This window comes from Neolamprologus brichardi, chromosome 23 (assembly GCF_056152115.1).
Source record: "Neolamprologus brichardi isolate AB-2024 chromosome 23, ASM5615211v1, whole genome shotgun sequence".
Classification (NCBI taxonomy): domain Eukaryota; kingdom Metazoa; phylum Chordata; class Actinopteri; order Cichliformes; family Cichlidae; genus Neolamprologus; species Neolamprologus brichardi.
This window is the reverse complement of record NC_142125.1, coordinates 8463934-8491868: the sequence shown is the minus strand read 5'-3', so window position 1 is coordinate 8491868 and position 27935 is coordinate 8463934. Positions and strand designations below refer to the sequence as shown.

The window sequence follows — 27935 nt, the reverse complement described above, 5'->3', positions numbered from 1 at the left end:
TCACCTTCACTCTTCTTTAAATATTGTTTCATTTCCTTGAGGTTTGTTGCATTCGCTTATGTACAGCTCTCTTACAGTCCTATAAGAGCATTTCAGCTGAGTTGAGGTCTGGACTGAGCCACACAACTAATTGATTCTTTTCTTTTTCAGCCATTCTTTTGTAGATATGCTGCTGTGTTTGGGATCTTTGTTGGGTTGCATGAGCAAGTTACAGCCAAGCTCTAGAATACTTTGGTATACAGAGGAGTTCATTGTTGATACAATGATTGCAAGATGCCCAGGTCCTGTGGCTGCAAAAGCAGCCCAAATCATCACTCCTTTACCGCTGTGCTTGATATTTGGTATGAGGTATTTGTGCGGATATGCTCTGTTTGTTTTTCTCCAAACATGGCGCTGTGCATCATAGCCAAATATCTCCACTTTGTTGCAGGAGTCTTGAGGTTTGTTCACATGCATTTTCCACACTCCTGGGAAGACTATCAGTTGTTTTCAGTGTTTTCCACTTGTGAATAATCCTTCTGACTGCACAGTGATGGACATCAAATTGTTTGGAAATAGTCTTCCAATTGCTCCCAGCAACAATTAATTATTTGAGATCATTGCTGATCTCTTTCCTGTTTAGCATTATATTAACAGACCACCAAGCTTCAAGTGCATTTGGTTATCAGCACCTGTTTGCTACTTGCTTACTCTTAATTCCTTTCGAAGCAGTTAGGGTGCTACTAGTTTTGCACACTATCTTTCTCTATTTTGGCTTAATTTTTTTTAAAATAAGTAATGAAACAGCGTAATATGTCATGCACTGTTGTTCATTTGAGGTTACATTTACCTCATTTTAAGACTTTCTAAGCACCAGATGTTTTTTTCATTATACCCTAATATGTAAAACCTGATAAAAAAAAAAAAAAAACTGATAGAGGCTATACTGTTTTTTTACTTTGACTGTAAGTTGCAATAATAACCACCGTGTAAAAATACACGGTGACTGCATGAGAGCAACTGACAGGTATAAGGTGTGAAAAACATGGATGATACAGTTTGGTTTGTTTGCTTCCTTACAGTCTGATAAACAGAGAGATTGTGGCCCACGTCTATTCATGGCCCAGGCTGGTGACAAAAGATGCGGCCTGGACACACATTCCAGTCTGCTTCCGCTCCAGCACACAAGCTCAATCCCAGGGATTTCCCCTTTCAGAAGCCAGAAAAGGAGGCTACAATATCACCTCCTTTAAATCGGGAGACAGGATGGAGGTACTGCTGTCATTCACTCTCCAACTCATTTCCTGATTTAGGTTTCACTGGAAGTCAGGAGCTCGCAATAGAAAAAAGGGGCCAATTAGGCCATGACTGTTTTTACATTTTAAATTTAGACTTTTTCTGAAAATGTGCTGATCTACTAAGAAATCAGAAAAGCTATTCTAATGGCATTATTCTGAACGTGAATAATTCTGCTAAAAGGCCAATCATTAACAGAGATAAATAGAATCTTGATCTTCTTGGAAACCTGTGTGCCTCCTCAGTAGTGAGCCGTTACAGTTAATGATTCCTAAGCCCTGCAGTGTAGATTTAAGTGACCAACAATGGAATAGCGTCTTATTACAATAAGGACTGAAATTCACGACTATTTGACAACTCAAGCAAGAAAAGATTGAAATAAGGGCTGTTCTGTGCTGCACTCACTCTAATGGCATTTGCTTAGTCTTTTGGAAACAACAGAGCAGGCAGAGGGACAAATCAGGGCTCTAACAATAAGCTCTAATAAAGACATTTCTCTGGGAACTTAAGCGTGATCGGCGTCACTATCAGTTGCTGTTTATCTCATTTTCGAGACTCCTTAATTGTGTGCGCTACGAAGCACAGACTCATACACATACTACACCGAGTGTGGACATCCAGACACACTCGTTGATGTAGGGGCACACTTCAGACTGGAGTGTCTGGTCTGAACAGCTCTGTAAGGCTGAGAAGTGTCTCCCTAATTAGAGGGAGCCTGGTGCAGGACATCTCTATAGGCCATCAACAGGGCCCTCGCTGGCTTTGTTCAGCAGCCTCTTCTTACACTGAAGCTGTCACTTTACTTTTCTATAAGCCTGAGCTCCTTAACAGTGTTGTGTGTACCCAATCACTGAAACAGTTTGTAGATATTTTCAAGGATATAGCTGCAACACAACAGTCCTGTGATTGTATATTGAAAGAAGAATATCTGATCCATTTTTTTTAGGACAAAACTTGAAATGCCGTTTATTGATCTTGATCAGGGAACTAAAAGAGTTCAAAAACTCCTGATGAGAGACATTAAATGGCCCTGCTTTGTTTTGTTTATCCGGCTAAGTTGTCACACCATTTTAAGATGTAATTATTTCTATCTCAATTTTGCATAGAAACCTAATTATTCACTGAGATATAAATTAGATTCCACATTCATGGAGACCATGACCCCCCAAACTCCTGCAGGATACTATTCAGGGGCAAGCCTCTTTCTCTCCCCTGCTCTGAGATGGAGAGTAGCCACTGCAGCTGCTATTCACATCAACCAGATAATTGTTAATGAAAAGTCATTGGATGGCATTATGTTGTCCACGGGATCATTGTTCATTTCCCCCCATCGCCACTGAGATCTATATGGAGAACCAGAGTGTTTCCTTTGAGTTTTGGTATTCAGGATCTGTTGCCTGGAAACTAATAAAGGGGCAAATCATCGACTGTATTGGCCAAGATGGGCCGCAGACTGGCCCTGCACAACAATGCAAGGTTTGTAAAAAGGCGTTGAAACAAGTTAATGACGCTTGTTGAACAAAACATTAATGGACTTCTTCACGGTATAATATGGCATGGGATGCGAGGTGAATGGGGGGGACTTTAGCTGCGCACTTTAATAAGTTTGTGTGTTTTTACTACTGGGAGGAGCTGGATATGCACACATACACACCCACCTATTTAATGAACTTGATACTGGAAATTTTGTACGGGACTGAAAAGAAAAAACAAACTTGCACCTATCTCAGAAGGGATGTAACTTAAAAAAAAAATCCCCCTCTTTTAATTTTAATTTTCAAGTCATTGAATGGGCCGTTGATTAATTGCCCATCAGCATGATTTGAAAAGGGGTTGAATAGTGGAGGGTACTGCTGCACTAAAGGCGCAAAACGTTAGGGAGAAAGAAGAGGCAAAGTGGGAGGTGGGGCCTCGGGAGTTGGACACATTTCTCATTTTTAATCTAACATTTAAACACCCAGTAATATTGCACCGGCCCCATTTACTGCACCGACTTCTTAACCGAAGCGGACAAAAAAAATGCACTGCAGCCCTGTCACCCCGAGCAGAATAAAGAGAATCAAAGGATTTTTCCCTTAAATGGACTAATTTTCTCCTTGAATTATGAAAGTAATGGCTAGGTAACAGCCTGTGCTCAGTACCCGACGGCTTAATGCTTCCTAAATCCTTCCACGTGGCTCCACTAGTCCTGGCAATTAGGACTCATTATAGCCTCATAAAGGATCTCATTTGTAGGATTACTTAATAGACAATGAAATTTTATCGTGCAAAATTATGGAAAAATAATATTAGACCTCGCATGGTGAGGCGAGGGCGCGCGCCACGCATCATTCCGCTTGGTTTACTTTCTCTCTCCCGTTTTCTCTCTCTCTCCGTTTCTCTCTAGTTCAGGACTGTTATCTGTACCATAACAACTGCGCGTCTTCCTTGTCAAACGCTGAATTCGCTTTATTAGAGCAATTACTGTCTGTGTGACTGACATGTCTGTTTTTATCTTTATTATGGTTGGATTTTAAAGATTTTGTAATTCTCTCAAAGAGTGCATCGAAAGTCACAGCTGACTAAATGCTTCAGTTGCCTTGTTTGTTGTAAACATGTGTGTTTGCTCCGCGATGATGAGTTTCATACAGCAGGTTTTTCAAGAAAAAAAATGGTGACAAATAAATAACTTTTTAAAAGTTGGAATCCACATGAGGCTATTTCTATTTTTTTTTCTTTCTGGCCTTATTTGTTTTGCTACAGGCAGCGGACAACTTAATATCTGCGGTGTTGTACCTGTACCGTCTGCACCTTAACCCCGCTGACGGCTCACATGTGAAGGTTCGAGGCGTTATTTGGCAGATGAAAGCAGAAGCTAAACCTACCGGTGACCCGCCTGGGGATCAAACTCGCTAATTATTGTCACAAGATGAGGGATTAACGCATTTCTGAAATAGCTGCCTGTTTACCCCCGCACAGACTGGCCATTATAAACACTTTCTAATTGAATCCTAATCGCCGTCAAATAACCCCAGACCAGACTCGCCATGAGTTCATAATTCTTTAATTGCTAGAAGTGAAACCTGGACCAACCGGATTCAATGCACGATTAGTCTGCAAAGCAATTATTGCTTATGGTCGCGTGGACAATTCCTTAAATCTCATTTGCGAACTATCAATCCTTAGCCTTGGCCATATATCGTTCATTTCTATGTCAGACTTATCAGTAATTTAAAAGAATGTGAATAAACCAATAACTGACTGCAGGTCAAATTTGAAAAAAAAAGAAAAAGAAAAAAGAAGAGTGAATTGCGTATGTAAAGCACGTTTTGTCAGAAATTTGAAGTGTTATGGATACTAAACAATCTCAATCTATTTATATAGTTGAAGCTGTTTCCAAACAACTGTTCAGTAGTGACAAGTTTGAATTTTCAAATCTCACCAGCACGTTCGCTATCTCTCTCTCTCTCTCTCTCTCTCTCTCTCTTTATATATATATATATATATATATATATATATATATATATATATATATATATATATATATATATATATAATGTGTATAAGGTTTTGTTTCAAATGTATTACAAAGTAATACTTCAGTCAGCGTGAATATGCTGAAAAGAACTTTCTACACAGTTCTGAAAATAATAAATAAATAAATAAAAATTCCTGATTATGTTATGTTACCAGTCAAGACTTTTGTAAATTCGGCATAAAAAAAGCAAATCTTGAAGCTGTGATTGGAGGCCCATATAAGACATCACGTGGTCTAGGTCACTGACAGCATAAACCCCAAGAGCCGGGTGCGCACGTGGGTGACGCTGCAGGGCCAACCCTCCTCGGGCTCTCTTTTGTTGGACCATCAAACATAAGCACCTTTGGAAATCCCGAGGGGCTCAGATGAGAAGCAGCAATCATCCTGCTCACCGAGTGATCACTTATCAGCGACGCAGCCATGTCGAGGTCATTTTATGTTGATTCTTTAATAATCAAGGATACGGTGCGACCTGGACCAACTGAGCATCCAGGACAAGACTTCCTTATTCCAATCAGCATGCACTCTCCGAGCGTAATGACTGTCACCGCTCCCGTGTGCCCCTCCAGGAAAAATGGGACTTTCTGTGTTTGTCCACTGTGCGTCACATCCCACATCCACTCTTCCCGCAGCGGCATTCCCATGCTGAAGAGTCAGTTTCCAGGAGCAGAGCCACAGTATTGTCAGAGAATAGCACATCAGCAGTCTCCTGCACTCGCTCACCCTGGACACACACCTGTCTGCACGCCCACCTTCAGCGTCACAGATCCCAGGAGATACCATTGTCTCTCTATTGGTAAGCACGTGTTTTCTACTGTCTCGGCTCATGACTAGAGCTACTGTCCGGCACATATTTGTGTACTTTTTAGAACTCGTGTTGTACTTTGTAGCAGTAAGATCAATGGTATGCACTTTGTTTTTACGCACGACGATTTACGCGCGATATTTCGCCTGTCTTGGATTGAGCGCTCATTCACAGAGGAAGTACAGAACTAAAACATGACTCAAAAAATGTTTGTTTCCTCTAACAGGTGCCTCCGAGAGTAACCACATACAGAATGGCAAGAGGATGCGCACGGCTTTTACAAGTACGCAACTCCTGGAACTTGAAAGGGAGTTTTCCACGAACATGTATCTTTCTAGACTCAGGAGAATCGAAATCGCTACATATTTAAACCTGTCAGAGAAACAGGTGAAAATCTGGTTTCAGAACCGCAGAGTGAAGCACAAGAAGGAGGGTAAAGCCACCCAAAGGAGCGCGCACAGTGGTTGCAAATGCACAACCGGCCACACAGACTATTCAAGGTCAGAAGACGAGGAGTCTCTATCTCCGGCCTCAGCCTCTGAAGAGAAAGAGGTGTCACCCATCTGAGAGCAACTCGGCTCAACAAGTTCCACTGCTGGCGCATCCTCTGCCCTGCTGCATTTATGGATCACGGCATCACCCAGCCCCTGAGCCAAATATCTGCTGCATGAAGCCTGAGAAGAAGTTCTGCAAATATTAATTGTTCTTCGCTCCATGTTCTTTATAATGCTCAAAACAAATGTTTAATGTTTAAAAACCAGTGTGGATAGGTGTTCGTGAAATATTTGGGAACATGACCAACTATGTGACTGATGTTATGTGGATCCCCCTGAGGTTCTCACCTACACTACCTTGTTAATTATCCCCAGTAAATGATTTCAGTTATTGCCGGAAATACTTTTACAGTCAGTGACGTGTAGCACAGAAAACCCCAAGAAATAGTAAAGGTCTGACGTGTAAACCAGAAACCTGTATGTAACAATTTGTAAACTTTGTATATCTGTATTTATTGAAATAAACATGACGAGTTGACCTAATATTTTGTCATTATTGACTTACTATGATTGATTATGCACATGCTCACCCGAATCTCTAATATTTCTAACACTGATAATGAATACAAAGTGGAAAAACTAATTTTTGCGTCTTTGAGAGTCGAGTTGATTTAAAAACTGCTCGCAGGGATGATTTTCTTTCACTTTTCCATTAAAAATATGTAAATATTCAGTATTATAAGTGAAATATTACAAGGTTTCAAACGTACATTCGTTATAATCTCATGAAAAAGGCCCCCCTTATATAATTTAATTTAAACACAATTAAATATTTTTTTTAAAAATTCCACCTTAAAAAAGATAAAGTTGTTTTATTGTATTACAAAGACATTGTACTTTCCTAGCCTCTGGCTCATTAAACCGTGAGTTCAGTTATCTTTTAGCATTTTACCGAATTAAGGTGTTTCTGTCACGACAGCTATCATTATTAAGCTGTCATTCCTAACCAGTGGTCTTATTCTGTTACACCTCAATGTCCACTGTGCGTATTTTATTTAAGAACATTATGAAGCAGCTCAATTTACAAGATCTAGCTATCTAATTCAAAATGGATGAAGTGAGCTTTATGAAAGTGTAATTTCTCCTTAGATGTGACCACAAAAGGGTACCCGATAACGCCCCCGGGGAGCAGCCAATAGTCCATTAATGTTCGCTTTTGAAAAGATTTTGGTTGTCCAAAGCGAGTTTAATTGCGTTTTCGGTCCCACGTTGGTTGATTATGCTGCTATTGCTTGAGACCACAGAACAAGTATATATAGAAGTGGGCAAAGGCTTTGACAGGTTAGATTGTCCTGCCTTGGGACTCGCATTTAGCCCAGGACCCCCGACGGCTGTGTGCTGAGAGAGCTTTGAGAGACAGCTACAGGGTTCCTCCGAGCGACAGAGAACGATTTAGTCACTGTTTCATTAGGCACTATTTGAACCTTTCAACTTATGGTGAATTAAAGGGGGCACGCTCAAATGGAAAGGCTCTGAGGAGGGATTACGTAGGAGGGGCCACTGGAAATTAGCTGACGCCTAATTTAACTCGTTTCTGTCAGAGTTTGGGATACATTCCTAATTGAGAGGGGAAGCAGGTGAAGTTTTGGTCCCACGCAGGCCCATTCAGAGTAGGAATAAATGGTCCCCATTCACATCCCGCTGGTGATCATATATTATTGGGGGAAAGCCATCTAATGAATATATATTGAAGTTCCTATTAATCGAATTAGAGTTCCCTTGCAGGTGTGAAAGACCAGTGCAGCATTTAAAGCTATTAACAATGGAATAAACCACAGTTTCGACAAAGACTCTCCCCCTTTTCAGTCCCACGGGACGTGACCTCAAACTGTAAGGTCTATATAATGATGGGCTGAAGCTCCTTTTTCCAGGTCGAACGGCTATCTCTTCTATAACTGTCACAATGACGAACTTTTCCGATCACACGGAGGTTACACAGACATTTGAAATAATGCCGGGCTGAGACTGTGGAGCATAAATTCTGCAGTAAAGGGACTATACCAACCAATGCACAGAAAAACGAGGGCCCTCCAAAGTCGTCCTGCATCGGCCACCATTGAAAATACAGCAATTACGCATGACAAAAGACAATTAATAAGAGCGCTTTTGAGCCTGGTGCAGCTGCTGTCTCATGCGGAGAGATGGGCTGGAAGAAGCTGAAGTACCCGAGGGGGGTGTTGTCTGTTTTTTTTCCTCCAAGAGAGGTCCACTTAATTTATTTATCAGCAGTGTAGCATTCACCGTCCGCACATATATCTATTCTATTCATTTAAATCACATATCAACGGGTTTCCTCTGGGACACACGCTTTGATCTCACGTTAAACACCTGAACGTTTTTACACTTAAGCACATGGATCTGAAATTATGATACTAGGTTACTTTTTTGGAGTATAGTAATTAACTAATACATTTATATGGTGGCCAATTTCTTTCTCTCTCTCTCTCTTTCTCTCTCTCTCTTTCTCTCTCTCTCTCTCTCTCTCTGTGTGTAGGTGTGTGTGTGTGTGTGTGTGTGTGTAGGTGTGTGTGTGTGTGTGTGCAAGACAAGGATGTGATAATTAATTATTACGTTGACCTTTCAAAAAGTCAAGTGGTTGCATCCATCTTTGAATAAACGGGGTCAGGTACATTCACACATGGAGAGCTATGGAGACCTCATAAATTTGTATTAATATCGGCTTAAATGAACTTAACTACATATATTGTTGACAATTGTATTGCTGATCCAAAATGAATCCCATTTTTCCTTGTTTACACTGTTTGGAGGTTTTTGGAATTGTTTATATATATACATCGTAATATAATGCGGGATTCTGGTGAATGTTTAGTGTGTTGTGTTTCATGCACTGTTTTCGTTTTCTATGATCTATAAAAATCAATTTAATGCCTGACCTTATAGAGAGGTTAGAGCTATAAAAAAAGAGGGTGTTGAATAGGTTACGGACAACACTAGTAATTGCTCAGTTCAGCACGCTGGACAGCTCCCGCAAGGACCGCCCTCCAAAGGCCATCGTCCATCCAGTAGTTTAAGTACTCCATTTAAGTACTTATCATGTCTAGGATACGAAATGTTATGTTGTATATCGATGTTTGCTAAACTCAGTGGTGCATTGAGTTTGCTCTGGCAAGAAGCTGTTTTTTGCATAAAAGGGATGTTTAAACACACATCAAATGGAGGGTGTAACGATTTTAGTTTCTCAGTCTTTTATTTATTTACATATATTATTTATTTGTATGTGTTTATTTGTTATGTAGCAACTGAACGTTGCTGTTAACATATAATTAATACCGCTATATTTTGTTTTTGTCAAAGCCCCCTGGTGGATAGTTGGTGGCAAGACAGTCACCACGCAGGAACTCTGGAGTTATATGCAGTGTAGGCCTATATCTGGAATATTTAGGCGTTTGCTGTGCTTGTAATTTGTTGTGATTATTTTTTTCTTAAGAAATCTATTAGCGAAGCCTGGTATTTGCTTGATTTTGTGCTGAACTTATTCACACGAAGAAATAAGGAAGTAAAACTTTTTTCAGTTTACCTGTAATGTTTTACGTTTATGTTAGAACTGTTGAAACTGAGCAGTTTTATCCCCCCAAAACGAGGCAAAAACAGGTCTAAGCTAAGCTCTGCCTTCCGAAGTTGAGATCCTTTGTTTGGAGAACAAGGACACAGTTCTTTTCCCTAACATGTGGAAGTAATTGCGCCAAGGGGCCGTATGGAGTTGGGGTGGGGGGTGGGAGGGGTGGGGTGTGAAACATCGGCCCCGAGGCCCTGCTCCATGCAAAGACAACGGTCTGATACCCCTCTGCTTTGCCAAAAGATAGGTGATTCATAGGGACCCATTCTTCTTTGTGAGCCCACCAGGAGAGGCCCGGGGTGAAGGGAGATACGGTGAAAAAATAATAGCCTTGGATGAGCACTCGGTAAACAGCTGACTGACGTGTGCCAGTGTGTGTGTGTGTGTGTGTGTGTGTGTGTGTGTGTGTGTGTGTGTGTGTCCCTCATCGAGAAGGCTCTGTCCTTTGAGTCAGGGAGAGAGGGAGAGAGAGAGAGAAGAAGCAAAGACGAAAAGGTAGGTGGTGATATGGTGGTGTTGGAGCGCCCTCTATGCGTTCCGAGAGCCGCAGTTCGCGGTTTCTGACTGAGAACTGTGTTCACTGTAGGCTACGGGGATCCTGCAAGAAAACATAGATAAGTAAGTTTTAATTTGAGGAAAACCCTTCTTAACATGAATCAGTAATACAATTAGTCACAAAATACCATATCCATCAAAGCTAAACATCATCACATACAACATAGGTTCCCCAAAAATAGCTCATGAAGAGTTTTACTTTCAGAAGTTTTCGTATCCGACTAAAGTCCAGTGAAAATGCCATTTTGTGCCCAGATTTCAGCGGGTATACACGTACGACTCTTACTTTGAAAAGGGTCTCGGAGCTCGAAAGAAGAGAAAGGGAGGGGGGTGGGGGTCATTTCCTGGGAGTTATTTACTTTGAGACAGATGATTACTTTTTTTCGGTGGGAGGAGGGTGGACTGTAACATCGAATCAGTTACAGGTCGATGTAGCTGGAGCGCAGTAGTGAAGGCAGTCGTGGATGCGGACAGAGGGTGGCACATATGCTCTCACAGAGCAGGACCTCTGAGGATTATAACCGCTGCAAAGGACCCTTTATGCTGCGGCATTTGGAGTGACCAATTCATTGTGGATATACTTACACGAAAGGAATATAAAGCAGGGATTAGTATAAGGTAATTAAGGGGTCGATTGAAACTATTTTTCTTAGTCTTTTGAAAAGTTGTCTCGTTTTGATATAATTAAAGAGTGGGGAATCTACAGTAGATTACTGTTCTGTAAGGTTAGATTGAGTTTAATTGTATTCCTAATTAGTTTAGCCAATTAATGCACCATATCATTTCGTATCATATTAATAGAAAAGCTGATCTAAAAGTTGCATTCACTTAATATGGATCGCAAGGAGCCCTTCGACCCTGCAATTTGTATGCAGGCTTTGCATTAAACAATCCAAAAGGATTTTGGGGTTTGATTTCCTCTCCCCCTTGCACCATATGGTCTCACCCCTGGACGCCAAGCGGAGAGATCATGCTGACTCTGCTGGATAAAAGCGCTCGGTTTTAGGCTCACAGCTGGAGGTGTCAATTCGAAGACTGAAGGCTCCATTGTGGGATGCTGCTTGGCATTTAATGAGAAACACATTGGAAATTGTACATCACATTGTTTTCTAGTCTGTCCCAGGAATGTGAGGAATTAAAATGGAAAATCTGTGCTGGTTGCACTTCAATAAGGCTGACTGGAGATTTCGAGTGGAGGCTGAACTGATCCAAGAGGAGAAAAAGAAGAAAGGAAGAACTTTTAGGGACATGTCACCAACGGGTTTAACAGAGGAATACCGCTTGTGGTCAGAATTTCAAGAGTGAATACTCACAAGAATTTAAAACATTTTAACTGTATTCGACAGTTTCTTAATTTTTTATGGAAAATTATGGTACATAACCGACCCAGTGAAAGTTGAGATAAGCCAATATCAGCTGTTGCTCAACTGTGTCCAAACCCAGCGGAGGATGCGTTTGCTCTGTGGCGCATTTGTTGAGTCTCCTGTTGGGAGAGCAGAGGAAATAAAAGTGGATCGAGACGTGCACGAAGTCTTACTGCCACTTTAGGCTCAGTCAGATTTACGCGCAGTGGCTACAGAATTCTTGCCAAGCCAGTGCAATTGAAAAATCCCCTCTCGAAATTGTTTGAGACAACGCGAGTGCACAAACATGCCAAAGGCATTAGGCATTTTGTCAACTGATTCCCACGCGAATATGTACTTTTGTGCACACTGGGCGCGCTAATTATAGAGCTAAACAAACCCAGGTTACCCATGGATAATTTAGCTCTTTTCGACTGAGCCAGAGCGGGCAGCCACAGGAAACAGCAAAGGGACCAGCAGCTGTATTGTCTGGGACCAGGGAAGTTACAGAAAATGGAATCTAGACCTCCCCATCACATGTAAAACCTATTTTGAGATATAAAAAGAAAGAAAAGTACTTAAAGAGAGTTAATTGGTTAATTGAAGGGGAGCTTAATCTTTAGCAGAGTTTTCTTTGAGTGAGCCACTCAAATTACGTTCCCCCTGATTTACAAAAAAAAAAAAAAAAAAAAAAAAATCCCTGATCGCCCATCAGCTTCAAAGAATATGGGGATCATAGTTGCAGAGCTACCTGAAAAAGCCAGACATAACACGATCTTTGTAAAGAATTGTTCGGAGTAATGGGCTAAATTTAAGAAGGTATCAGACCTGATTATCCAGTTGATAACAGTGTTTTTGTAGGTACATTTAGAATTGTAGCAAAAAGGGGAGAAACAGAACAATGTGCAACCAATTTGTGCTTACATTCCATGCAAAAACTAAAATGTGCATTTATAGAACGAAAAGATAAGCTTTAGGAGAGCGAGTAAGCAAAGGGTGGGGGGGATTAGCTCCGATGCACTTATAAGGCGGACTGTGTCGCCCTCTATCGATTGTGAGCAGCCACCACTGGCTCCTATTCAAAGTACCTCGTTGTTATTAACCCTTTAAAGCCCAGCGTATCATATTTGATACATGTGTTTTTGTGAGTTTTTGAGACTTCTACATCATCAGCGTGACTTTTTTTTTACCCTCAAAAATGATATGAATTGCATGACAACTTTTTAATGACTAAATTGCAAAAATATGGCTTGTGTAGCAAATGTGATACAAATTAAATATCATATATAATCAGATTAAAATTTGATATATTTTTATATATTTTGTCTAACAAACACTCCGTTATCAAAAAATTAAAGATTTCTGGCAGTTATTTCATGGTTCAGGTCAAAGGGTTAACGGCAGAAATGCGAGTCACAATTTGCGAATAGTAATTCTCCTCTTAATAAAATAATGGATGCATATCTGCAATAAATTTCACATGTGTACAGTTTCAGCACTAAAGCAATGTGTGGCACCAGAAATGTGCACGCATGGGGTCGATATAATTACTTAAAGTCGGGCTTAAAGGAAGTAGAAGTCAAAATTCAAAAGTGAAAACTCCACTGATCCATTTTTTAAACATTAATGCTTTCAAATCGGATAAATCATGTAAGATCGGATAAAGTGTCCTCGTCTTTAGTAAATAACCGTTTGTCTTTACAGGTCAAAGCATCCATAGTCATGGATTGGCTGAAGACGTTTGTCCTCTTTGGAGGCAGTTTGGTGGTTTTGGTTTCAGGTAAGTAAAACAGTCTGCAGGTAAATCCTTTTGATAGTTTCCCAGCTGTTTCTCTGATGTTTACCAAACTGTCTCTTAGTTACCTCTGGACTGCCTCCACCAACCATCTTGTCTAACCAGGAGGAGTTTGTCCTACAGCGCAATTCCATCTTCAATATAAGCTGCACCGGTAAAAGAAACGTGGTTTGGGAGGAACCGCTGCCGAAAAACGTCCTGGTTTATCCGGGGTATTACACTTCAACACTCTTCATAGACAACGCAACTGTAGAAAACACGGGTTATTACACGTGCAAATATGAAGACCCGGATGAAGAACTGGAAGATGCTGAAGCAGAAATTTATGTTTTTGTCCCAGGTGAATATATTGGTCATATGCTATGCTGTTTTTTGCGTTTAGCGGGCGCCCACATGCCATAGGCTGAGGGCGACCGCCACGGGTTTAAGTCCCACCCGTGCCCCTTTACCGCATGTCTTCCCCTTTCTCTCTCTGACCCCGCTTTCCTGTCGTTTCCTCACCGAATCTATCAAATAAAGCTGAAATAGGCCAACAGAGTGAATTTGTTAATGCAGCTTTAGAGACATTTAAAGAATATTAGGTTGACTCTAACAGAGCATTAGCAAAAAACAAAACAAAAAAACAAAACAAAGTCATGAAGCAAATGATAAAAATCCTCTTTTTGTACCTAGATCCACATGTTCCATTTGTCCCTGAGTTACCCACAGACCTGGTTGTCTCCATGGACAATATGGACAATTATGGATTCAACATCCCATGTCGTGTGTCTCACTGGGACTCCTATGTCATCCTGAGAAAAGTCCCCAGTGGAGAGGCTATGCATGCCTTATACAACAGCAAAGAAGGCTTCTTCTCAAACAACCTATCTCCTGGGCAGTACCAGTGTGAAACCACTGTGAATGGCCAGATATTCCGAAGTTCTATTTACACTGTAATGTCTAATGGTAAGTCAAGACAAGTGTAGTTGTAGTATGATATACTCTCTTTTTACTAAAAAAGAAATAGGAGCTATAGACATGGTAAATGGCAGGATAAAGATAAAAAAAAAGAATAACTGAACAGCTGGAAACACTCCTGTTTATGAAGAGAAGGCTACAGGGTGATCTCACTGCATGACATTATGTCATTATTACAGAAGTGGGATGACTTCACATGCATGTTTGCACTCTCTGTGTGTTTGTGTGTGTTGGTGTATAACCACCACTCTGCGATAAATCAAGTCATGGTAATCAGGCTGCCACACGTGATGTGAGAGATTGTGTTGCTGATAAATGCTCTCCGCTGGTCCCCCTTTAGACCCTATGGAGATAATAGCCAGTGAAGAGACGTTGCGAGCGGGACAGCCTTTCAACATCACATGCATCGTTCCTTCTGGCCTGGACTTTCAACAGCAGTGGCTCCATCCTAAAAAACAGGCAAGATGCAGTCATTTCCCTCTGTGTTTTCCCATTTTAATTAAATTTAGTCTCCTATACAGCTTCAGCCACTCATCCACTTCATCTTGCAGTGTGTCCTTCTACCCAATGTCATTTCCAAGCAAGCAGTACTGAGCCTTAAATAAGAAAATAATGGTTTTGGACCCAAAGCTAGCAGTGGCAAGTGGAATATAGCTCAGAGGACAGCCTTTAGTGGTTACAAATTATGTGTTAGGAAAGCAGCAACTGAAGGTTGGTTCTTTATTGTGAGGATCTAAGCCAAACACACCACTTTTGCATAGAGTTAACTGCCACAGCTATCTTGAGGGAAAGAAGCAGTTTAAAAGAAGGGCAAGAGAAACCATAGTAAATCTTTGACCCCACTGACCTTGAAACATGTCGGACAGATGTTATCTGCTCCTGTAAACCAGCTAAACATTTAATGCTTTTAAAGTGTTACGTTGAAGGGTCAGAGCAAGTTGCATTTGTAACTTAAGTTTGTTTATATTCAGATACTTAATCTATGTGCACATTTTGCATGGGATTCCCTTAAGCCCTTTTCCAGAGATGGTCAGGGTAGGAACACAGGACTTATGACTCCTGGTTTTGGTCTCAGCTGCAATTACAGGCTCTTTAAAAGCCTCTGTGATCCTAATTTATCTCCTGTGGCCTAGCAAGTGTTTTAACCATTAGCCTTCAGCACCAGACGTACAGATTCTGATATGCAGATGTTGTATCTGCAAAAGGGAAAACTCTGTGAATTACAACATTCAGATATCATATTGCTAATATTTTTTTTTTCTCTGGTGATCTCACACTGTTCTTTTGTGTCTATAGGCTAAGGATGCAGTTTTGATGAAGGAAACTTTTCCTGAGCGGGTCGTCTACATCCTCAGTATCCCACGAGCCGCCTCAGAGGACAGCGGCACTTATGAGTGCTCTGTTACAGACAAACGCGGTGAGGTCAGAGTCAAAAAGATGGCTGTGACGGTCTTTGGTGAGTCATCCCCCAGAAACCTTTCCTAGATACCACCAATGAGTTTCCAGCAGAGCTGTAATAATGTGAATAACTGCGTAAACGGCCGACTTAAAATCAGTTATATCATATATATTTAACATTCTCATCATCATTCAGGTCAAATTTGTATTTTCCCATATGTACACAAAGTGCTTTCAGCAGTGTGTGGAAGTCATTTTCTGCTATCCAACCATAAAACATCACTGCTGCTTTCAGCATCAGCTACTGTGTTTTATAGGATGGGTTCAACAGATGTGCGTCAGGTCTTCATTTCACCTTCAGCCTCCCTGTCAATGTGCCTTCTTCCCAGTCCTTGACTCGCACCACTGTTAACTTTCCTCACTCACTTTAACCCATTTTAACCTGCAGTCTTCTGCTTTTTCCTTTTGCAGAGGAGAATTCCTTTGTGGCCATGGACCACAGTGGCATTTTATCCACAGAATTTGTCCACAGTTTTGAGGAGACAGAGTTTACTATCATTATTGACGCATACCCAGCCCCCAAAGTGACATGGATGAAAGATGGCAAAGACTTACAAGTGAACTACTACCTCTTTACTACGACTAGCCACCAGGGAGGAAATCGGTGAGGAAAAATATTTTTTGTTATTAGATTTTTATGCAGGAAAATTTAACATTGACATTTAGTTTGAAGGTCTTATGGTGGTTGTCCAACATAACATCTCCCACAAGTAGCGGCAAAACTAGTAACATTTTTAAAAAAAAAAAGACATGTATGACAATGAGATGTAAATGTGATTTTAGCGTAAAAGTGCAGAGCTAGATTGGGTGTTTTCTGTCAACATGCTAAGATGGATGAGCTGCTGTCACCATAATGCTCACTTTACACATGTGGGAAACTTATTTAAAATTTATAGATATTTATCATTTTCTTACCCAGGTATATGAGCACTTTGAAATTCAGACACCCTCTGGAAAAAGACAATGGAAATTATACCATAATTGCTCAAAGTGGCTCTCATACTGCTCAGTTCTCCTTTAACCTGCACGTGAAAGGTAAGAAAGACAGACTGACAGACCATAGAGTATTTAGGACCTATAGAAGATTTATGACCCACTGTATGTGTCTTCTTTCAGCTCCCACTGCAGGAATGATCCCATCATCTTCAGTCCCTGTGCTGCTGCCAGAGCTGGACGAGATGGTAGTTACTCTCCACACCCCTTTCACCTTGACCTGTCATGGACAGGAAAAACTGGGCTGGGAGACGCCAATCAATTTATCGGAGCAAACGCAGGAGGACCCCAACGGCTTGTATTTCAGCACCATCACAGTGGATAGTGCCACCGCAAGCCACACTGGCTACTATACGTGCTTTTATAGTAGAACTATCACTGAGGATACAGCAGAATTTAGCAGAATCTACATTTATGTTCCAGGTATGGAGTAAACTGAGCTTGTGTGTTTTGTGTGTTTGATTTTATTTTCTGGTGTGATAATCTTGTTTTATTCCTACACAGACCCCGATGTCCCCTTTCTGGAATCACTGATACCTTTTGGCAACCACGTCCTGTCTGGATACGATGAGATGGAGATCCAGTGTCGAGTGTCCGATCCAAATGCTAACGTGACTCTGATTAACAGTGACACCCAGCAGCCTGTGCCTAGTATTTATGACAGCAAGAGGGGCGCTTTGGGGATATTCATTGCTGGAACCTATGTCTGCAAGGCCGTCATAAATGGACACGAATTCTACAGCGAGGAATACATCGTCCATGGCTGGACAGGTGTGTTTTCTTGTGTTTGTGAATATGTAAGACAAAGACACAAGTTTAGCATCCTACATGTTAATTCTAAGCTTTCAGCTTGAACTTCTTTGATCAAGATTTGCCTCTACACCATCATTTTAACTCGATAAAATGTTGTATCACAGATGAGCTGGATGTTGAGTTGACAGCAAAAAAGACCGCTCTGCTGGTGGGCGACACAATAACTGTCACCTGTCTGGCTCGGGGATCTGAGATTCTGGAAGATCACTGGAAGTATCCTGGCAAACTGGTGAATGCACACGTCATTTTGACTCCAACTGTATTTAATGTTGTTTTAAAATTGCTTGTAGCTGAGCATCTCTGATGTTCCTTTCTTGTTTGGCAGGCAAATCGTGGTACAAAAACAGTGCGAGAAAATAAAAGAACTCAGGAGATCTTTTATACCCTGACCATCCCACAAGCTTCAACCAAAGACAGCGGCATCTACTCTTGCTCCATCACTGACATACTGAGTAACAGGGGCCAGACGAAACAACTAGCAATTCAAGTTTATGGTATAAAACCTCCCTTATCCAGAGTGAATATCATGTATACTATTTCTGAGGTCTTTCTTTTTACAATGATATATTACTGATTATCTTTTGGACTCTCTTCATGTCTCACAGCAAGTGAGTTCTTGTCCATCAAGCCGGAGTTCAGAGAATACGAATCTGCAGCGCTGGATAAAGTCTGTGAGTTCAGGGCTGTTGTCAACTCCTTCCCAAGTGTTCATGTCAGCTGGTTTAAAGATGGCTACCCACTCAGCTATGTGACTGCAGAGATCTCCACCAGCCTTCGGCAGATCAATGAAACCAGGTGAAACGCCACTAATGGCAGCAGAGCTAATGACAACCTCAAAGTAAAATTCTCATGCATTAGCTAGTTTACCTTTTAATTAGTTAGAGTTGATGCGACTGTGGGCTGTCACTACTGGGTGCTTATTGGAACTTCTGGTTGTGTTGTTCTTTACAGCTACATGAGTGTTCTCACCCTGATCCGAGCCAAGGAGGAGGACAGCGGGAACTACACCATGCGGGTGGAGAACGGAAACCAAAGTCGTGATATCAGTTTAATCCTTGAAATCAAAGGTCAGAGAAATCAATTCCCATGAATACTGTTTTGACAACCTTTTAGGCTCAGTTAAAGTCTGTTTTTTTTCTCATGCTTACACTGACTGTGTTACAGTGCCTGCAGTCATTGTTGATCTGATGGACGTTCACCATGGCTCACCTCAAGGCCAGTCTGTGGTTTGCATTACCAGAGGGCAGCCGACACCCACGGTGGAGTGGTTTGTCTGCAAGAATATCAAACAGTACGTGCAGTCTTCTTTGAGAAAACATTCATTTGTTCCTGGACCTCTCTATATACACACATGCTTTACATAGTCTTTTTACTGCTGTTACCATCCAGTTGCGCTAATGATTCGTCTTCGTGGGCGCCCATCCCTGCCAACTCCACTGAGATCACATTGGACTCACACATTGATGAAGACAATAACCTGGAGAGCCAGGTCCTGTTTGGTCATCTGGAAAGCACAATGGCAGTGCGCTGCCTGGCCAGGAACGAAATGGCTGTTGTCAGCAGGGAGGTCAAACTGGTGTCCAATGGTGAGAGCACACAAACATATTTCACTGCATCCTCTTCAATAACCTCCTTTTTTTAACCTAGCTTTGAAATTATGTTGTTTTTTCCACCTTTTATCCTCCAAATTTCCTTTAATTTTTGACGCTCGGGGTGTGATGTGCTCTGTAAAGACTGTTTAGGGCTAGCTTAGCTCTGCCAGTGTTGTAGCAGCTGTCAGCTGATGACTTTTTAGTGGCACAACTGATGGTGGGTCATCAGGAAGGGGCTCTTCTTCTGACAGCTAATTTTGGGACTCCAGGAATCACTAGGCCATTTGGTCCTTTCAAATGAGCTTTACAATTTCACCCCCATCTCCCTGCAACAGCTCCTCATCTCCACCCCATCCCCCCCACTTCTGTGTTGTTTTCTCAACATGAATTTTTGGCTTAACTCTCTGCGCACCCTGTGGTTTTCATATTTCTTATGCAATAAATAAAGCACATTTCACTGCAAGAATTTCAGTAGACATGCTGCATCCACGTGATTAATGCGTGATCCATTTAACATGTGTGACTGCTGGATTTCCTCTTGAACAGGCCCTCACCCTGAGCTGACTGTAGCTGCTGCTGTGCTGGTGCTCCTGGTCATTGTCATCATCTCACTCATTGTCTTGGTTGTTATCTGGAAACAGGTATTGTTGTGATCATTTTTGCATTTTATCCCCACTTCTCACCTGCTCACCAGTTCATCCATTTCTCTTTTTTCAGCATACATAATGAACTGCAGATTTTACTCTGAGCTTTCAACTGGACACTGTTAGTCTTTTAGATATTTGGATATTGCATAATCAGCTCCTGAACTTAAAATTTCCTTTCAAGACAATAAAGGAAATTTAATTTGTGGGTGGATCTGCAAAACAAAGACCCCAATTCTGTTAGAACAAAAGTAAATTTGCAAAGGTTAATTAACCATCTTTTATGTGTTCTTTGTCTCCCAGAAACCACGATATGAAATCCGCTGGAGGGTCATAGAATCTGTGAGCCCAGACGGTCATGAGTACATCTATGTGGATCCAATGCAGCTTCCCTATGACTCCAGATGGGAGTTTCCCCGTGACAGACTTGTGCTTGGTGAGCTGACAGTCATTTCTTATATGCTAACTCTATAGAGGCTCTGTGGCCTCCCTGCTGGGATGTTCCAGCCAGGATGGCTCACTCTTTCTTTGAAGTTAGGGTGCGATAAACTAATTCAGCTTGAGGTTTTTCTGCCTGGGATTTGTTTTGAGTCAGTGATCAAGGGGACAGTCAATCACTGGAAAGAGTCACAGATGAGAGAGCAGAAGCATGCAAAGTGTATGGATGTGTTTGTATGCCTGAGCAGTTTCTTTTGTTTTTATTACAAGGAAACTGATCCCCTGTTGTCACGTCTTTCACAGGTCGTATCTTGGGCTCTGGAGCCTTTGGGAAGGTGGTAGAGGGCACCGCCTATGGGCTCAGCCGCTCCCAACCTGTCATGAAGGTGGCAGTGAAAATGCTGAAACGTGAGTTTAACAGTTGCCATGTCATAATTGCTGCCAATTCAGTGGTAAATAAAATAAGCCTTGAAAAAAAAAAAAAAAAAAAAAAAAAAATATATATATATATATATATATATATATATATATATATATATTTTTTTTTTTTTTTTACTGAGAAAACAGCTGACAGCTCATTTTATTTGTTGAAGGAACTCAAGGGGGTGGTAAAGTGAAAGCTGTAAAGACAAGAAAAATATAGTTTTCACTATAGTGAAGACAGGACACTACAGAGAAATATTTTTGTCTTTAGTCCCATATCTTATGATAAAGGTCTTTAGATATGGGACTGAGTGGCTTGTTGTTGGTTTGACTAAGTGTGTGATAGTCATGCTTGCTGTACCGTCTTTCAGCCACAGCACGCTCCAGTGAGAAACAGGCCCTGATGTCTGAACTCAAGATCATGACTCATCTTGGACCCCATCTCAACATTGTTAACCTCCTGGGAGCATGCACCAAGTCAGGTAAATAACCCACACGAACCAAGGACATAAAGACATATAAACACAAACACACATAGAGACACATGCACACACACACATAAACACACACACTTTCATAAGCAGACATGTAAGGTAGTATAATGACTGTTTATCATAACCACTGTTGCCTCTCCTATGTAATTTAGTCACCACTTTACAAAGACACACAAACAATAACACCCACATTTGCATGCACGCACTCACACAAACACTCTTTTAGATTTGGGAACAGCAGACATTTACAATCGTAACAGCCCAAAAAGATTGACAGCCTTCCTCAGCTCTTGCTGGGTGTGGTATTTTAATAGGCTTTTTATGGGAAAGTGGAGGCTTGCCCTCTTGACTGTGCTTTTAGCCTTTTATGAGCCTCTGATAAGATTAGCCTGCAGACTGACGCCAATGCACGACTTCATCTTCTGTGCTGTTCCCAGGCCCTATCTACATTATCACTGAGTACTGCTTCTATGGGGACCTGGTTAACTATCTGCACAAGAACAGGGAGAACTTCCTCAGTCTGAACCCCGAGAAGAACAAGAAGGAGCTGGATATCTTTGGAATCAACCCTGCAGATGAAAGCAGCAGGAGGTACAACATATAGAAGATATTTCTCACATCTGTACATATGTCGCAAATAATGTATTTTCATTTGTGGAATGATATTTTTGTTTCCATGCAGACAGTTATCAAAAGGTACTTTGCAAAAAGACCAAACATCCTCAAGTCTTTACAAGCCCAAGCAACCGTTTACAACACGTGCACTCACATTGTCCATCTCGCCCCCAATCAGTAACTCTATCACCAGTTTCTCCATGGTTGAGGAGGTTGTCTGGCATCTTTGCCTAATCAGATCACAGTCTGAAGTGGTCTCCGCTTTCAATTTAATTGCGTTACTATGGAGGTACCTGTTAATTGTGTCCACCCAAATCCTCATGGTAAAATAGCAGCCGTCTCTCGCTCTCTTTTGAGGCTCATCTGTGTTGATGGATGACTCACAGTGACCACACCTCAAAATGACCATAACACAATTTAATCCTGGCTACCATGTTATCCTCAACCACATCTTCCTCTAACCTCAGCCTAGGGGAGTGAGAGGATTTTAAGGACACACACACACACACACACACACACATATAAACTGACATGCACATAATTTGTAGAATGTATTTTTGCTATAGGTTGCCATCACTAACAACGTTCCTTTCTTGTCTTTGCTCCCAGTTATGTGATCCTGTCATTTGAAAGCAAAGGGGACTACATGGATATGAAGCAGGCTGACAGCACTCAGTATGTGCCCATGCTGGAGATGAGCAATGCCTCCAAGTACTCAGACATCCAGCGGTCTAACTATGACCATCCACCCTCGCAGAAAGACTCGAGTGGTACGCACCGTCTTCCTGTCCTGCTTCTTGCTCTGCCCTCAGAGTTATTGATGTGGACTTGTTTGGCCTTGGTGCTATGTTTGAGTCAGTGTTTTAGCCAGGGGGTACACCCTGTCAGAATTTTAGGACTGGTAAAACCCTGCAATTACATGGAGAGGATAATTGCAGCACATGCATAATAATGCCTCATTTCTCCCTGCCATTAGTAAAAGCCAGGTTTGCGCAGGCAGTGCTATATTTGCAATACACGTTGAACATATACTCGCATAACGCTTCAGGGTGTGTTTGTGTGTGTTTTCTAAACCAGAAGGCGAAATGGAAATCATGCTGTCAGACGACGTAAATGAAGGCCTCACCACCACTGACCTGCTCAGCTTTACCTACCAGGTGGCCAAAGGCATGGAGTTTCTTGCCTCCAAAAATGTAAGTTTAAAAGAAATGTTTTTTCACGCACAGATCTACAACCTTGCATTCCCCTGCTTCCCTCTGCACTAATCGCAAGTTGTAGGTTTTGTGCTTTGACCTATATGAAGACAGCCATACTGGCCAAAGGGGCGAACTAAGGAAATCAGTGGTTGTGTGATAAGCAGTCCCGTGAAGGCTGCTGAGCCCACTCCAGCGAGAGGCCAGGAACCGAATATAGTAGCAGCACAGCCAGAGCTAGAATTACCAGACAGGGACACACTGCAGCCAGAAGTTTTTCATTCAGCTTCATAGTTATTATCCCTAAATATCCAGTGGTCACAGACATCCCTCCAGCTGGCATGTATACACAAAGAGTATGCTTTATAAAGCCTTATGAAACTGCATTAAAAATGTGCTTGAGAGAGTAGCTATGGGAGCAGAGTGTACTGGTTTGAGCTCAAAGAGAATATGAGTTTAAGAGAGAACTGAGAACAGCTATGTCGTTCAATGAAGTGCTAATCAGGTTTCCTTACTTTCTTTCAACAGTGTGTACATCGAGACCTTGCAGCCAGGAATGTCCTTCTCTCTCAGGGCAAGATAGTGAAGATCTGTGACTTTGGATTGGCTAGAGACATCATGCATGACAACAACTATGTATCCAAAGGGAGCGTAAGTGTTTCTTTTCCGGACAAATTATACTGTAGTTTAAAAATAACAGATTCAACAGTAACTGAAGATTTTGTTTCTGCCGGAAAACAGACTTTTCTCCCGGTGAAGTGGATGGCACCAGAGAGTATTTTTGATAACTTGTACACCACTCTGAGCGACGTGTGGTCTTACGGCATCCTCCTCTGGGAGATATTCTCCCTAGGTGAGTCCCAGCAAACCTCTGTTAAAAGAAAAGCAAATCCAAATATTGGTCGAGAAACTCACGTGAAAATGTCTCTGTGCAAAGGTGGCACCCCGTACCCAGGGATGGTGGTGGATTCGAGTTTCTACAACAAGATCAAGAGTGGATACAGGATGTCAAAACCAGAGCATGCACCTCATGATGTGTATGTAGGGGTTCACGTAATGGTTATACAGTTGCTTTGTTGGGGTGTTCATTTCTGCGCTGTGATACACAGCATCTCGAATCTGTCAAGATAAACTTGCAAAGTGCAAGACAGCTTGTATGTTCTCGACGATTGCATCAGATCACATGTTTGTTGCTTTTTCAGGTATGAGATGATGATGAAGTGCTGGAACAGTGAGCCAGAGAAGAGGCCATCTTTCCTGGGTCTGAGTGAAACAGTAGCTTCGTTGTTACCCTCCAGCTACAAGAGGGTGAGTCTCCTTGTGACCTCTTACAGCCTCAGAGCTCTGTGGAAACTTAACACCTGCTTTCAAGATTTACCTCTGCTCATTCTTGACCTCATGGTTGGACCTGTGCATTCTGTTGCCCTTTTATTTTTTTCATTTTCTGGCTGTTTATTGGCTTTTTAGGTATCATTTACCAAGCATGTGTTTAAAATGCAAGCTGTGTATTTAAAGCCCTTTCCACTCTCTCTGCATTTGGAATTTTTTTTTTTAAGCTCTCTCGCTTTTTCTTAAAAAAACAAAAAACACCAAAAAAAAAACCACACACACACACACACACATGCAAGCACACAAACCTATAAGTGATTAGAGTTCAAATGCAGCAGCTGGATGTCAGAGCGTCTGGCCTAATGACACAGTCCCAGTTCTTGCCTCCACCACCCAGTCTTAATGACCCCACTACACATGGCACATCAAACCGGCCTTACCTCTCCCTTCCCCACAGTGTAAATGGCTGGTGGCAGAACACGAACCAGCTCCTGTTTTAGCACCTCACGCTAGCATCAGATATGTAATTTTCAGTTTAGATCGCTAGCTAGTGATTACACACAACATACCGCACTTCTCCAGTCCTGTGGCTCCATAGTGCTATGGTTGTTCTGTGAATTGAATCATCATTGCTTTTGTGCAAACAGGAAAAAGTTATATCTTTTGTTTCCACCATGTATTGGTATCTAGTTCTAATGGGCCCATGTTGTTTTTGATTCAGCAATACGAAAGAGTAAACCACGAGTTCCTGAAGAGCGACCACCCTGCGGTTACTCGGGTATGCATGGAAAATGAGGACTACATTGGGATTGCCTACAAAAACCAGGGGAAGCTGAAGGACAGAGAAAGTGGCTTTGATGAACAGCGGTTGAGCTCTGACAGTGGCTACATCATTCCCCTTCCTGACCTGGACCCTATATCTGACGAAGAATATGGAAAGAGGAACAGACACAGGTAAAAGTCAGTGACTTTTGCTACAGTTCACAGTGTTACACTTTAAACGAGACTAACGTGTGTGTTATTTATGCCCCCTGTAGCTCTCAAACATCTGAAGAGAGCGCCATTGAGACAGGCTCCAGCAGTTCCACCTTTGCTAAGCGTGAAGGTGAGACTCTGGAGGACATCACGCTGCTGGATGAGATGTGTCTAGACTGTAGTGACCTGGTGGAAGACAGCTTTCTGTGACAACTGCTCAGCCTATATAGCATTGGCAGAAAAGACAGGGTGTGAGGATATGGGAATCTAGAGAAAGACCTGTAAATGAACCAAAGACTGTTCTGTCAACCCTCTAGCCCCGCCATCCCTCCTATCAGTCACCCCATCAGAGAGAGAGGACAGAACAAAACCACTTCAGTATCTGGATGACTCTGTGGTGACATCGCTACCCCTCGGACATTGCCCCCCATCCCCGTGGGCTGGAGATGAGAGTGAGCAGAAGGTTACCTTAAAGAACTCAGAAGACTCAGAGCCTGTGTGTTGGAGACATCTAGATAAAAAGATCAAATTTGTCTTTGTACTTTGCAGAGCTTTATTCTATCGGGCATTCTTTTAACAGCAATATAAGCAACAAGGGACAAATTAAACATGTTAGTCAGAACTTTGATTGAACACCGCGGGACGTCATTCATATGGTATCTATAAAACCACTATAGTGCACTATTTAAACTATATGATTCCAACACTAGCAACAACTTTGGCAGGTAAACACACTCCATACTCGCCTGCTGCAAGAGAAGCACCTGATGCTGGTACAATCAGTAGCAATACTTGGATTTCAAAGCACAAAATTTGGACTATGTGCATTTTTTTTGTATATAACCATTTAATGTATTCAGTGGTTAAGTACATACAGTAATTCAAATTTATTTTTTTACTTTATCAATATATAAACATGTTTAGTTTGTGAATACCGAGTAGATTTTGACCACAGCGGTTTGTATGGTTCGTAGAAATGAGCTTCTGAGTTGCTTCTTGGCGCTGCGCTTTTTGCAGAAATACAAATTCAAACATTTGTTCTCAGATAAAGTCCCCAGTCGTATCTGTCATATAGGCTTTGTCTAACGAAGTGTGATTGTAATGTAAATAGCTTCAGAGTTGTTATATAAGAAAGAATTATTGGGATAGCACTCAAATATTTTATAAACACATATTCAACTTGCCCACCCTTATTCACCCGATTGAAGACAATAATTTTGTAAAATCCATTACAAAAAAGGAGATAATTCTCCCTTCTTCAGTCAGAGAAACATTAAAACATCACAGTAGACAGTCAAAAATATTAGTTTTCTCATGCAAATATGGGAATCATAAAATAATAGAGATCAAAAGACATTTGTATCAGTAAATATGTCAGCATGGCCAATAAAAAGTATATAGTGCTTTACCAGAAGGTTACATCCTCTAACCTCATATTTTATCTGTTGTCCTGACGTCTATTAGCAGGTTCTAGTTATAAGAAGACAGTAGATAAACTACAGATTCATTTTTATATGATGTCATACATCAATTATCTGTAGACTCTTTATAACCCTCTGTATCTTCCTGCTGCTGAACCAGCTGTGCCACTGCCTCCTTCTCTTTGACTGTGACATAAACTACGCACGGTTGTTGCACTTTCCTGTCTTTTTGTCTTACTGTTGTCGTTTGATGTTGCTGACAAATTAGCTCTCGTCTACTTTTGGTCTTAGATGCTTATGGCAGGCTGTATGGATGTGAATGTTTGTGGTGCGGTTGAGTGATGTGTTGTTGTCAGTACCCTACCTGTAAGTAAAGGTAATCACACCCAGTATGATGATTCAATACTGTGCTTCATTATTTTACATCATGTACATTCAGATGATTTATATTTCAATAAATGATTTATAATGTAAAAAAAAAAATCATGTTCTATTGCTCTTTGTGATTTTTAAGCATTGCACACCCAAACAAAAAATATATAGGAATAGAAAATTATTTCTGAGGCATTTTTCAATGCAGAATAAAGAAAAATAAAGTGATTACAATTTAAAAAATGTGCTTACAGAGATATAACATGCCATGAAGATGCAGCGAAAGAAAAATAATTAGAATAATTATATAAATGGCATTGATTCCCTACATCTGACTGCAATATTCTAATAAACCAATATAACTTGCAAAAGGAACAGAATTGCCTTTTGCCTAAATCAGTGTCATCATACGCACACAAACAAATATACACAAATAACCAACAATGGAAGAAATACCCTGATCCTCTCCTTGAAGTACTATACACAGATTTTACTGAGTAAAAGTATTAAAGTACACATGAAAGACAATTTCTGCATAAAAAATGTCACTGCGTGGTCAGCAGTTTAATGTGAGACAAAGATAAGTTATTTTTCATCTTTTGTTACAAAATCTTATTTTCAAAAGCATTGATTCAAAATGTAAATTCTAATTTATCTCAAGTGACCCCAACTGGTCATTGCTTTCATGCAAGCAACAGTGTGACAAAGAGGTGGACACTTATTGTTACAACAGAACAAACTGTATTTATATACCTTTAATATGATGTTAATCTAAATATAAAGTGGAACTTCAAATA

General features: G+C 41.2%; 2 protein-coding genes across 3 annotated transcripts; both read left to right on the top strand.

Moving 5' to 3' along the window:
* Positions 1–5096: 5096 nt before the first annotated feature.
* gsx2 (GS homeobox 2) lies at positions 5097–6624 on the top strand. The gene is made up of 2 exons (XM_006790197.3): positions 5097–5588; positions 5824–6624. The coding sequence occupies exons 1-2, from the start codon at positions 5213–5215 to the stop codon at positions 6162–6164; spliced, it is 717 nt and encodes a 238-aa protein (XP_006790260.2). The 5' UTR covers positions 5097–5212; the 3' UTR covers positions 6165–6624.
* Positions 6625–10207: 3583 nt separating this feature from the next.
* Positions 10208–27249, top strand: pdgfra (platelet-derived growth factor receptor, alpha polypeptide). 2 transcript variants are annotated; one of them, XM_006790194.2, is made up of 29 exons: positions 10208–10223; positions 13331–13406; positions 13486–13761; positions 14094–14366; positions 14719–14837; positions 15675–15834; positions 16248–16440; positions 16756–16871; positions 16953–17252; positions 17334–17600; positions 17747–17871; positions 17968–18136; positions 18248–18437; positions 18594–18709; positions 18807–18933; positions 19032–19228; positions 19781–19875; positions 20182–20314; positions 20620–20724; positions 21111–21221; positions 21671–21824; positions 22458–22618; positions 22926–23041; positions 23570–23692; positions 23783–23894; positions 23979–24078; positions 24244–24349; positions 25092–25324; positions 25408–27249. In XM_006790194.2, the coding sequence occupies exons 2-29, from the start codon at positions 13349–13351 to the stop codon at positions 25553–25555; spliced, it is 4383 nt and encodes a 1460-aa protein (XP_006790257.2). In that variant the 5' UTR covers positions 10208–10223; positions 13331–13348; the 3' UTR covers positions 25556–27249. The 2 variants fall into 2 exon arrangements, with proteins under 2 accessions (XP_006790257.2, XP_006790256.2); XM_006790193.3 differs by lacking the exon at positions 10208–10223 and adding an exon at positions 10699–10901.
* The last annotated feature ends 686 nt before the right edge of the window (positions 27250–27935 follow it).

Bases quoted from the DNA above. Each gene is read 5' to 3' on its own strand.
- gsx2 (XM_006790197.3), top strand. From the start codon at position 5,213: ATGTCGAGGTCATTTTATGTTGATTCTTTAATAATCAAGGATACGGTG. The intron at 5,589-5,823 runs GTAAGCACGTGT...TTCCTCTAACAG, and splicing joins ATACCATTGTCTCTCTATTG to GTGCCTCCGAGAGTAACCAC.
- pdgfra (XM_006790194.2), top strand. From the start codon at position 13,349: ATGGATTGGCTGAAGACGTTTGTCCTCTTTGGAGGCAGTTTGGTGGTT. The intron at 13,762-14,093 runs GTGAATATATTG...TTTTGTACCTAG, and splicing joins AATTTATGTTTTTGTCCCAG to ATCCACATGTTCCATTTGTC. The intron at 16,872-16,952 runs GTAAGAAAGACA...GTCTTCTTTCAG, and splicing joins CTTTAACCTGCACGTGAAAG to CTCCCACTGCAGGAATGATC.